Source organism: Mesoplodon bidens (assembly GCF_964165515.1).
Source record: "Mesoplodon bidens genome assembly, chromosome: 4".
NCBI classification, from domain to species: domain Eukaryota; kingdom Metazoa; phylum Chordata; class Mammalia; order Artiodactyla; family Ziphiidae; genus Mesoplodon; species Mesoplodon bidens.
In genome coordinates this window covers 103,506,397-103,520,211 of record NC_138160.1, presented here as the reverse complement: position 1 = coordinate 103,520,211, position 13,815 = coordinate 103,506,397, and the positions used below count along the sequence as shown (strand labels likewise).

The following is a 13,815-nucleotide window of genomic DNA, read 5'->3' as shown; positions in this document are numbered from 1 at the left end:
GAAAGAAAAAATTAGTGACCTTGAAGATAAATCATTAGGAAATCTCCAATCTGAGTAATAGAGAGGAAAAAAGAAATGAAAATGAACAGAACCCCAAGGATCTGTGAAACAGTATAAAAAGGTCTGACATTCATGTTACTGAAGTCCTAGAAAAAGAGCAACGCAAAACAATATTTCAAGAAATGATGGCTAAAAACTCTCCAAATTTGGTTCAAGACATTAATTTACAGATCCAAAAAAATGAAAACTCCAAACAGGACAACTTCAGAGAAAACTAGATGCAGCCTCATTATTAAAAATGGCTGCAATCTGGGACTTCCCTGGTGGTCCTGTGGTTAAGAATCCACCTTTCAATGCAGGGGACACGGGTTCAATCCCTGGTCAGGGAACTAAGATCCCACATGCTGTGGGGCAACTAAACCCAGGCACTCTAGACCCTGCACGCCACAACTAGAGAGCCCTTGTGCCCATGTGCCACAACTAGAGAGCCCATGTGCTGCAACTACTGAGCCCAGGCTCTGGAGCCCATGCACCACAACTGGATAGCCAGCGTGCCACAACAACTGAGCCTGTGCTCTGGAGCCTGTGTACCACAACTACAGAGCCCACGTGCTGCAATTACTGAGCCCACACGCTCTGGATATCACACATTGCATCTAGAAAGAAGCCCGCATGCCACAACAAAGAGCCCACATGACGTAACTAAGACCCTATGCAGCCAAATAAATACATAAATAAAAATGTTAAAGAAGAAATAAAAGAAGAACCAAAGAAATGGTAACTGGGGAAAAAAAATAGACCAGTTTTCTTTTCTTAAGTTATTTAAAATGTGTATAACTATGAAAGCAAAAATTATAACAATGGTAAAGTTTTCAATGAATGGAAATGTAATACACATGAGAAATATAACATGAAAGAAGGAAGATAAATGGACCTATATGGTTGTAAGGCTCTGAATTTTGTTTGTCAAAGTACAATATTAACTCTAATTGGACTGTAAATTTTTAGGTATATATTTCCCTCTGTTTTCAGAGGGAAAAACAGAAGAGAAAAACAGTAATCAAATAAAATGCTAGATCTAATGCAATCACACCAATAATCACATTAAATGTAAATATTCTAAACACACCAATTAAAAGACAGAAGAGACCGTATTGTGTACAAAAATAACAATGCACAACAATATGCTACCTACAAAACCCTACTTTAAAGACATAGGTAAGTTAAAAGTAAAAGAATGGAAAAAACATGTCATGCTACCAAAAAAGAGGTGGAGTGTTACATTAACATCAGATAAAATAAACTTAAGAATAAGGAGTATTATCAGCAATAAAGAGGGGTATCATGTGATAAAAGAATCAATTTACCAAGAAATTATAAAAATACTAAATTACAGTAATTGATACAATAAATAGATAATAAGGGAAGATAGAGAAGACCTGGAAAATACTATCAATCAACTTGACTTAACATTTAGAGAACACTTCAACAATAACATTAGACTACATACATGTTTTTCAAGTGTACACAGACTGTTCACCATAACAGAGCACATTCTGGGCCATCAGACAAACCTTAACAAATGTAAAAGAACTGGAATCATAAAACATTCTCTGACACTAATAAAATAAACCTGTATCAGTAACAGAAAACTATCTGGAAAATCCTCAAATTTTGGAAATTAGCACACTTCTAAATAACCTATAAGTCAAACAGGAAGTCACAAGGGAAACTAGAAAATAGTTTAAATTGAATAAAAACAAAAACACAGTATCAAAATTTGTGGGATGCAGCTAAAGCGGTGCTTACAACAAAATACATAGCTAAATACTAGCACTCAAAAAAAAAAAGTCTTAAACCAATGATCAAAGCTTGACAAAACAGAAGAGCAAACTAAGCAGACAGCAAGCAGAAGGAAATTAATGAAATTAAAAAACAAAACAAAAAATAAAAAAGAAACCAAGAAACCAAAAACTGATTCTTTGGAAAGATTCCAATAAAATGACAAACGTTTAGCAAGATTTAAATGAATGAATAAATAAGCAAACAAAGAGATGACATAAATTACCAATATAAGCAATGAAAAAGGAGGGGCACTACCCAGACTACACAGATACAGTAATAGCATAATGGAGTATTATGAAAAACCTATGCCCATGAATTTCACTGCTTACACTGAACGGACAAATTCCTTGAAAGTCACATACCACCAAAGTTCAACAAGAAGAAATACTTCTGTATCTATGAGACACACTAAATTTGAAGTTAAAAATCGTCCAGCAAACAAAACAACATGTTCAGATGATTTTACTAGCAAGTTCTGTCAACACTTAAGGCAGACATATGACTAATTCCACACAACCTCTTCAAGAATACAGAAAAGGAGGAAACACTCTCCAACTCATTTAATGAGGTAAGCATTTCTGATACCAAAATCAGACATTACGAGTAAAAGAAAACGACACACAAATATCTGTCACAAACACAGACACAATAGCAGAAAAACACTAGGAAATTGGATGCAGCAATATATAAAAAGGATAAATACATTATGACTGTGTGGGGTTTATGCCAGGAATTCAAGGTTTAGTTAACATTTGAAAGTCAATCAATATAATCCAGTTTATCAATAAACTAAAGAGAATTATATGAACATCTTATTAGATGCAGAAAAATCATTTACCAACATCAACATCATTCAGAGATACAAAAGTTAGAAAACTAGAAATAGAAGGAAACTTCTTTAACCCAATAAAGGTCATCTACCAAAAAAAATCATATTTAAGGGAGAAAAAAATGAGTATTTTCCTCCTATTAGCACGAAAGGGGAAAAGATACCCACTCTCACCATTTCTGTTCAGTATTACAATGTTGGTTCTAGCTAGTGCATTAAGACAAGAAAAAGAAAGACATACTGATTGGAAAGAAGTAAAACTCTAATCAGAGACAGGATTGTTTACACAGAAAATCCCAAAGGTTCTACAAAAAAACCTACTAGAACTAGAATGTTTAGCAACAGTTGCAGAAAACAGGGTAAATATGCCACCAATGAGCAAATGTAAAAGATATAAAGGCACCAAAAAACCATAAAATAGGTATAAACTAATAAAATATGTACTAGATCTGTATGCTGAGAACTATGAACACTGATGAAAAAGATCAAGACAGACCTAAAAGAAAAAAAAGAGAGAGAAATAGTATACTTATGGCTTAAAGGCTCAATATGGTTAATATGTTAATTCTCCCCCAAACTAATCAATGGATTCATACAATCTCAATTAAAATCTCAGCAGGAATTTTTGATAGAAATCAATAAATAGATTCTAAAATTATATGGATAGGCAAAAGAACTAGAATAGCCAAAACTATTTTGAAAAGAACAAAGTCACTGGATTCACACTACCTGATTTCAAGACTCAGTTAATCAAGGTAATCAAGACAGCACAGAACTGGCAAAAAGATAGTCAAAAGATCAATGAAACAGAGTCCAGAAATAGACCCACACATATATGCTCTCCTGATTTTTGACAAAGATGCAAAGACAACCCAATGAAGAAACTTTTTAAGTCTAGCTTCTCTAACTTAATATAAAACATCTGAAATTCACTGATGTTTGTTGCATGTACTGAAAAATACTATCAACTAACTTAATATTTATAGAACATTCCACCCAATATCAGACTAAATACATTCTTTTCAAGTGCACACATAATATTTACCACAGAAGACAATATTCTGAGCCATAAAACAAACTGTAAAATGATTATCTTTCAGTAAATGGTGGTTGAACAACAAGATATTTATATTCAAAAACATGAACCTCGGGCTTCCCTGGTGGCACAGTGGTTGAGAGTCCGCCTGCCGATGCGGGGACACGGGTTCATGCCCCGGTCCGGGAAGAACCCACATGCTGCAGAGCGGCTAGGCCCGTGAGCCATGGCCGCTGAGCCTGCATGTCCGGAGCCTGTGCTCTGCAACAGGAGAGGACACAACAGTGAGAGGCCCGCATACCGCCAAAAAAAAAAAAAAAAAAAGAACCTCAACTCATAAGAAAATTAACTCAATATCAATCTGAAGTCCAAATATAACAGCTAAAACTATAAAACTTATAGAAAAAACATAAGCAAAACCTTTGTGACCTTGTGTTAATGTTAGCCAAGGATTTCATATGTAACATATGAAGTACTATCAATTAAAAAAGGATAAAACAAGCCACAGATTGGGAAAAAATATGTTCAAAACACACATCTGGCAAAGGATGTGTATTCAGAATACATGAAGAATTCTCAAAACTCAATAAGGAAACCCATTTTAAAATGGCTAAAAGATACAAAAGAACACTTCACCAAAGAAGACAATTTTCAGATAGTGAACACGTATGTGAAAAGATACGCACCATCATTAACCATTAAGCAATGTATATTAAAACCACAATTAGATAACACTACATACCTTTTAGAATGGCTAAAAATCACTGGTATGCTGGTATATGTTTAGCAATCAGGTCTTTGGGAGAGAAGACCCTGAATTTTAGCTTTTGCTTATTTCTGTGGCATAAACATACCCTCTGTGGCTGATTTCTCCCGACTGAATGTGGAGCTAGGAAGATATGTTACTTTCCACCATATGGATACAACAGACATATATAGAAACTAGTAAAACACAGTAAAGGAATTAGGAAGTGACAAGTTTTATATATTTATTACCTTTGTTTTTTTAATATAATTTATTTATGTTTATATAATTTAATTTTTAACAATGGCTGTTTACTAAACAGCTTACAAAAGTCCTGAAAATTTAAACATCAGTTCTTTCAAGCCAGTATAAGCCAGCCCCAAGCATGCCACTGCCTGAAATAAAACTGACACTAACAAGTGCTGACAAGGATGTGGAACTGAATTCTCCATCATTGAAGAAAACAATCTGGTTGTTATCTTTTTCTTCTTTCTCTTTCTTTCTTAGAATCTTTTACAATTTTTTAATATTGCAGAGATAAAATGAATGAAAACCTGACCAGAGACTAAAACAGGCAAATCCAGAGGCACTGAAGTTTCCTTTGGACTAGACTTCAGGATTCAAACACTCAATAATACATACAAAGTGTGACTCTTTGAATAGGAATAAAGTTTCAATATATATATTTTTAAAGAAATTTATTTATTTATTTATTTTTGGCTGCAATGGGTCTTTGTTGTTGCAGGCAGGCTTTCTCTAGTTGTGGTGAGCGGGGGCTACCCTTTGTTGCAGTGCGCAGGCTTCCCACTGCGGTGGTTTCTCTTGTTGCAGAGCACAGGCTCTAGGCGTGCGGCTTCAGCAGTTGTGGCATGCCAGCTCAGCAGTTGTGTCTTGCAGGCTCTTGAGTGCAGGCTCAGTAGTTGTGGTGTGTGGGCTTAGTTGCTCCGTGGCACGTGGGATCTTCCCGGACCAGGGCTCGAACCTGTGTCCCCCTGCATTGGTAGGCGGATTCTTAACCACTGCGCCACCAAGGAAGTCCCTAAAACTTCAACATTAAAATAACTTTTATGATGGGAGGAAATACCATAACATACTTTTGTCTTGAAACATCATGCTTTCATTTTAATGAAACCATATATTATCAGTTCTCAGACTTGGATAACACCGTCCTAATGGACATGGTCTTGAGTTATATTACTAGTTATTATTATAACTTGAGTTATATTATTACTAGAGCCATTAACTTGCAAGACTAAAAGTAATTAACTTCATCTCCCTATGCTTTATCTCCCTTGAACCTTTCTGGCAAAAAGTTTGGCAGTCTCTTAGAAAGTTAAACATGTATTTACCACACAACCAGCAATCCTACTTCTAAGTGTTTTCCCAAAGGAGATGAAAACTGTTCATACAAAAATCTGTACATATTTACGTCGTCTCTAGTCATTAATGCCCCAAACTTTAAACAACATAAACATTCTTCAACAACAAACAACTGTGATACACAATACAATGGAATACTAAATTCAGCAACAAAAAGGAATGAATTACTGATACATGCAACAATATCAATAAATATTAGATACTTTAGGTTAAGTTAAAGAAGCTACATTCAGGAAGTTTCATACTGTTTCATTTATAAAAAATATAATTCCATTTATATGAGTCCATTTACATGAAATTCTGGAAAAGACAAAACTATAGGCAAAAAACTGATCAGTGGGTGCCAGAGGCTGGGAGTGGGAGGCATTAACTACATGAGATAATTTTTAGGAGGTGATGGAAGTGTCCTATATCTTGACTGAGGTGGTAGTGAACTTTACCAACTGAGGTAAATTTTATCACAACTAAAAACTATCATCACAGGAAAAAAACACCAGAGTTCAATTTTATAGGAAAGTGGGCATTTGAAAAGTAACACTAAGGACAAATCTGGGGAGTTCCCTGGCAGTCCAGTGGTTAGGACTCCAAGCTTTCACTGCTGAGGGCCTGGGTTCAATCCCTGGTAAGGGAACTAAGATCCCACAAGCCGTGCAGCAGGGCCAAAAAAAAAAAAAAAAATTATTCTTTTTAAGAAAAAACTGAAAAGAATTAAGCACCTCTGCCTCAAGCAACTACATAGAATAACATTTTTTACAGGCACTAAAAATAGTTCATTCCAAAACCCTTATATTTAATGGCTTCCAGGGAAAGTAGTCAATTAGAGTTATACCTCGTCATAAATCTCTTTCTGGTATTTTCCATGCTGTTGCCTTTAAATACCTGGTCATGAAATGTCTTTCCTCTTAAACATAGGTAATTCATAATGAAATTTTCAAAAAAATTAAAACATTTAAAGTTGGATGCCAACCCAAAGAAGACAGAATTAGGAAAACAAGATATATGCTGTTACTACCTGTTGTGTAAGAACAATAGATACTAACTTCCGTTCTTTATCAAAAGACTCTTTAGTCTTACTCTACTTGCTCTCTTGATAATGTCACACACTTTTCAGGGTTTCAAAGATCATCTCTATGCAATTAAGTCACTCCAGTTTTCTATACTATTTCTGTACCATGTGCATATTTCAATTACACATACATCACCTGGTATTGCAGGGGCTTGTTCACACAGGTGTGTTTATTATGTTGACTCCTGTTGGTTCATATACTCCATAAGGGCAAGGACTAGATTTCTACTAAACTAGTTTGGTTTAGTGTCACCATTCAATAAATTGTATTGAATCTGTATCTCTAGCCATCCAGTATTTCTAGCTGTCTGATAGTATCCGCATTGGTGTAACTTATTCCCAAATGAAATAAACTTATAATTCCTTCCCCTAGCCATTGTAAGTCTTAAGATGTCTATCTTTTAATCTGCTATTGCATCAACTTCTTTCTGTCCTTCATTATTTGCACTTTTCTTCTTGAAGCTTTTAACCTCAGATTTAAAATAACCTCTGGCTCATCAACCTACCAATGATACCTCGCACTCAGATTTATCCCTCAGACCACTAGCACATTAAGCTTCCTGGGTGATCATGTTACTGCCCTGAAAATCTTCCAGAGCTCTCACGTGCCTACAAAACAAATTTCAAAGCTGTTCACAATCTCACCACATTAACCTGTAACATCCTATATTCAGCCACTCAGAATTATTTATGGTTCCCTAAAATATGGACTGAACCTTAAGTGACACGTGCCATTCTCCCACATTGAAATTTCATTCCACCCTTCGAAGTCTCTCTTAAATATTACCATCTCAATGGCTTTTCCTAGCCAACAGAAACACTTACTGTTCATCTACTATGTGTCAGGAACGCTGATAGGAATTAGAATCGCTCCCATTTCACTGGTACTTTCAGTGTTTTCAGATCATATAGTCACAGTCTGTCTGTATCAGAGTTTTCTGTACATCTTTCTTCTCCACTGGAGATTTTCTGTCCTCAAAGATTTGCATTATCTTGCTAATATCTGCATTCCCGTTATCATCTAAAAAGTATGGTAGAGAGTAAATACTCAAGTATTTACTGAAGTCAACTAAGTACAGTATCTTCTGAGCAATTATGGCATAGGGTTACATGGTGGGAAAGGAATTCTAAGACCTGTGAACCTCCCATCTGGAAATTTCATTTGAAATGCACTATAAACTATCATGTGACAGTGTTGGGGAAACTGTGGTTCTCAACTTCAGCTGACCTTAAGATTTGAGGTTAGTACAAGAACCAGGTGTAACCATCTACAGTCAACCAATTTTCAGAAAGGATGCCAAGCCCATTCAATGGAGAAACAGTCTTTTCATCAAATGGTGCTGTGACAACTGGATTGCCACATGCAAAACAATGAAGTTGGACTTTACCTCATACCATATACAAAAGTTAACTCAAGACGAATCAAACCCCTAAATGTAAGAGCCAAAACTATAAAACTCTTAGAAGAAAATAGATATTCATGGGATTCATGGAAAAGACTCTGACAAGTACAGGTTTCTGGTAACTGACTATACTGCTGAACTGAATGAATAAGCATTTTCAGAACTCTAATGGAAAACTGATGAATTCATAAAGTGCTAACAAAAGATCAAGATAAAAAAAATTAATTACATGGGACTGAGTGAACTGCTGAGGATGATTATAATTTTTGTGACTTTCTTTTTGAATAAAAAAATGTGATGTAAATTTATGTAAAAAGAACTTAATGTAAAACAATGCCACTCTTCTCACATATTTTCTCTTGTTTTGGAAAATATATTTTCTGTTAAAAACATGATTTATGCTGACACGTAACAGGTTGATTACTGTTATTATAAATGAATTAATTTAAAAAAAGATATAAATCTTCATGACCTTGGATTGGGTAGGGGATTCTTGTATATGATGTTGAAATCATGACCAACAAAATAAAAAACAGATAAACTGGACTTCATCAAATTTTTTAAAAATTTGTGCTTCAGATAACACTGTCAAGAACATGAAAAGACAATCCACAGAATGGGGGAAAAATTTTTGCAAATCATGTATCTGGTAAAGAACTTGTATCTACGATATACAAAAAATTCTTATAAATAAAAAGACAGGGCTTCCCTGGTGGCGCAGTGGTTAAGAATCCGCCTGCCTATGCAGGGGACACCGGTTCGAGCCCTGGTCCGGGAAGATCCCACATGCCACAGAGCAACTAAACCCGTGCGCCACAACTACTGAGCCTGTGCTCTAGAGCCCGTGAGCCACAACTACTGAGCCCTCACTCCACAACTACTGAAGCCTGCGCACCTAGAGCTCATGCTCCACAACAAGAGAAGCTGCTGCAATGAGAAGCCCGTGCCCCGCAACGAAGACTAGCCCCGCTCGCTGCAACTAGAGAAAGCCTGCACACAGCAACGAAGACCCAATGCAGCCAAAACTAAAATAAATAGGGCTTCCCTGGTGGCGCAGTGGTTGAGAGTCCGCCTGCTGATGCAGGGGACACGGGTTCATGACCCAGTCTGGGAAGATCCCACATGCCGCGGAGCGGCTGGGCCCGTGAGCCATGGCCGCTGAGCCTGCGCGTCCGGAGCCTGTGCGCCGCAACGGGAGAGACCACAACAGTGAGAGGCCCTCGTATGGCAAAAAAAAAAAAAAAAAAAAAAACTAAAATAAATAAATTTATAAAAATAAAAAGATAACCCAACTGAAAAATGAGCAAAGGCTCTGAACAGACATTTCTCCAAAGAGGTACAAACAGCCAATAAGCACATACAAAGATGTCTTCAAGAAAATATAATCAAAACCACACTTAGATACCATTTCACATGCATTATGATGGATAGAATAAAAAAGTCGAATAATAACAAGTGTTGGTGAGGATGTGGAAAAACTGGTTCCCTCATACATGGCTGGTGGGAATGTAGAATGGTGTGGCCATTTTGGGAAACCACTCCAGCAATTCTTCAAATGATTAAATGTAGAGTCACCATATAACCCAGCAACTCTACTTGTACACAAATGTTTATTGCAGCATTATTTATAATAGTCAAAATGTGGAAACAATGCATATGTCCAATGAATGACAAAATGGATAAACAAAATGTGGTATAGCCATACAATGGATTATTATTCAGGCATAAAAAAGAATTAAGTATAGACTTTGAAAACTTTATGCCAAGTGAAAGAAGTCAGTCACAAAAGACCACGTTACATGATTTCATTCATATAAAGTCTAGAATAGGGATGTCTATAGAGACAGAAAGTGAATTAGAAGTTGTCTAAGGTTGGGGGCAGAGGAGTTTAGGGAATGGGGACAGGGGTGAGAGGGTACGAGGTTTCTTTCTGAGGTGATGAAAACGTTGTAGTATCTGTGAATATACTAAAACCCATAAAAGTGTACATATTATATGTGTGAGTTATATGGTATGTGAATTATAACTCAATAAAGCTGTTTAAAAAAAGAACAGGTGAAACTAACACAACATTGTAAATCAACTATAATCCAATAAAGAAAAAAAACGAACAGGCATATAATATAAATTTCCTGACCTTTTTAAGGTGTTGTCTTACTACTTCATGCTGCCTTAGGGCAAGCACCTTTTAAGCTTAGGACTATATCATTAAAAAAAAAAAAAAAGGCAGTATAAGTGGTATTCCTAAACAATGTGAAGCCTCTCAGGTACAAAAAAAGAACAAGCTTTTGCCAGATTTTTTCCCTTCTCATTCACTTCCCTGCCCCCATGCCAGCCCTTCTCCACTCTGTTTCATAGTCACAACAGAAACATACACTAGGGGTTTTAAATATGCTTTAGCTACTGAACATAGCTTTATGTGACTGTTCTTAATTTTGAAAGGAAAGGAGTTTAATATTGGGATAAAAACATACTCATAGCATACATATACACTAAGTTGTATAGTCATTACAAGCTTAACAATTATGACATGGAAGCTGTGTATAATTTAATTTTCACTTATATGGATTTCAACTGATTTTTTTCCTCCAAATGCCCTCAAATGAAAAAGTTTCTACATGCATAATATTTTTTAAACTCTGACTTACTTTTTTTTAAAATAGAAAGACATTAATTTTTATGCCTTTCTTACAATTTACGGCTTAGGTAATAACTATTCAAAGCAGATGACCTGTATCAGAATCACCTGGGGCTTTGCAACTCATTGTTGTCCTTGAGACTAGAAGCAATGTCATGAAGAGAGTTTGTTAAAAATGCAGAATTTGGCTTATCCCAGACCTACAGAATCAGAATTTGCTTTAACAAGATCTCTAGGTAACTTACATATAATGTTTGAAAAATAACGATCTAGAACACTTATAAAACATGCAGATTCTAGTGAGGCAAAGGCATATGCATTTTAAACAAGAATCCTATGGTTTCCCCTACACACTGAAGTTTGAGAAGCACTATTCAAAAGAAAAGGGGCATACTGAGAAAACATTCCTTTAGAGCAGCTTTGGTATACTAATAAATGCTGCTATATATCCTTCCCCAAATAGTTTGAAAAGCAAAAAAAAAAATTTCTGAATTTTTAAGTCTCACAGTTATACTACCTTAAAATTAATACCCTGAATGAGTCTCATGAAATAAGGGGTTTAGATGAACAATCAAAACCAACTTTTTAAAGTTTTCAAAACGCAGTAACCAAAATAAATTTATTCATACTCAAAATTTTGTAGACTTCTACTGAAAAAAAGTCAAATACCTTATTTAAAAGTCCCATCCAAATGGGAAATATAAATTATAGTTCCTTTTACTCAACTTTAAAAGACTTCAATTAAACAGAATGCTTAGTGTTCACAATATTCTAGTTTACACTATGTTGATTAAGTTTCTTCTGATCCTTGCTGGTGGAAAACCTTTGTAGCCCTCACAGGGAATACAGGTCTTACGATCATGCATAGACAGTAACTTTCGATACGTGTTAAGGTAGCTGTAGAGTATACATAAAGGACTACAAGGATATTGGCCCCAAAAGGTAATTTGCTGTGCAAGATAATTTTTACTAATTCTTAGGGGATGCTGGCTTTGACAATTAATTCAGCAAACATTTGCTAAATACAATCAATGGTCAAGATTTTCTGAGGAAACAAAGATGATCAAGGCACTATCCCTAGGCCCAAGAAGCATATACTCCTGAGGAAAGGTGGGGTTTGGGCAGGAACCTGCATATACAATTAGCAGAACGTGGTCAGTACCGAAAAACGGGTGCCGGAAGTTCCCAGTTTCAGCTAAGTGAATGTCAAATAATGGATATTTTACAGTAATTTCCAATTGATTTGCTGCAGAGTTCAACAAGCTAGGAAAGCTTACTAAAAAGCAGTTTATAAAGAAGTACAGCCCAAGATAAACAATTCTCTGGGAAATGTGCTTATATTTTAATACACATAAACACACTTAAAGTTGGGCTATGAGGTAGGTGTGTGTGCGCTCATCAAAGGCAAAGCAATTCAAATATGATCTGGATACAGGAGGCCCAGTACAGTTAAGTTCACAGAGGGCGTTTCCTTTGACAAAAACAGGAAGACTTAACTTCAGAGATCGCTGATCATGCGAGAAAAGAGGAAAAAGGAGTGAGGATCTTTTTTTATTTCTCCCCTGGTAACTTAAAAACAAAAAACAAAAAACCTCCCCCACCGCCCAGCAGTTTCCTGAACTATTCCCTCCCTTCAACTTTATATTTTATCAACACTATGATCCTTAAAAAGCTTAAGAACTAAAGAAGACAAGCAAGACCGGTCAAATGCATTTACCTATTTAACAGTCCAAAACAGGTACCTCCCTCAAGGGGAACTAGCAGTCCATGAAGGGCCAGGACCGGGAAAAGTGCATCCACACGCTCCCTCCAGCGCCCCGGCCACTGGGCACTCTCTTCACTGCTCTCCCCTTTCGGAGGCACACCCTCCCCTGGGAAGGGAAAAGCAAGCACCTCTTAAAAGGGGCTGCGGAGGTCGCCCGGCAGCGCGGTGAGGTTTGCGGGGACCCAGGGCAAAACCTTCTCTGCTCTGGAAGAAGAGGTGCAAGTGACACTGACGAGGGCCAGCTGAACGGGGAAAGGGCACTGCGATGCTCTGTCCGGTCCCGGCCCCTCAGGGGTTCAGGTCGGCCCCCCGGCCCGCAGTTTGCTCTCTTAAGCAGGCCTAGCCGCCCAGGCCAACTCCAGCCCAATGACAGGTCCCCGAGGTGGGGCCCGCGTCACAGGTGTCGCCCCAACCAGGTCCTTGCAAATCCGGGGGGGTGGGGAGGGACAAGTCGGGGCACGGCAAAGGCACCGAAAGGTGAGACGCGCGGCAGCGACGGAGCGCAGCACCCACGGCGACGCGGTCTCACCTCTAAGGTGGAGACAGTGCTGGTGAACAGGTCCTCTCCGTCCTCCAGCTCCTCAAAGTCGGTGGGTTTCCCGACCCCCAGCGGAGGAGGTTCCCTTTCGGCCGCCATCTTCGCTCGCCCAGACTACTGCGCGAGCGGGACCTCACGGACCTGTCACGTGAGCACGCACGGCTAGGCTGGCGCGCGGGCCGCTGGGCTCCCCCTCCTCCCCGGCCCGCCGCGCGCGGCCCCGCCCCCGGCCTCGAGACTGCGCCCGCCCGGCGCGCGCCGCGCTCAGCCCCACCCATTTGCCTCTCCTTCCACCTCCACGTCTGGGTCGCGGCCACCTTTTCACCGCCCACTTGCTGTACTGACTTTTGTGGAAGAATCTTGGACTTTTATTGCCACGTCCCTTTCTTAGCAGGACTAGGCCAAACGATTTCTGTTGTCGTTACCAGTTTTAAAATCTCCTTTAGGAAGTGGGAGAGCTTGGGGACCAGTCTTTGGGCTTGGATTATGCACAGACTGAGGGCAAGATTGAAGATTGGCGGAAGAGAGACGTGTCTCTTAGATCTCTAGGCTGTCCCACAGAACTTTCTG

At 38.1% G+C, this 13,815-nt stretch overlaps 1 protein-coding gene across 1 annotated transcript in view; it reads right to left on the bottom strand.

Annotated features, from left to right (window-relative positions):
• The window catches only part of SNX2 (sorting nexin 2), a 56,061-nt gene extending 42,677 nt beyond the window's left edge, over positions 1 to 13,384 (bottom strand). Inside the window, exon 1 of the mRNA XM_081231563.1 lies at positions 13,237 to 13,384. Coding sequence (XP_081087689.1) covers positions 13,237 to 13,344 — 108 coding nt within the window. The 5' untranslated portion in view covers positions 13,345 to 13,384. The remainder of the gene's footprint in view (positions 1 to 13,236) is intronic.
• Positions 13,385 to 13,815: the final 431 nt, after the last annotated feature.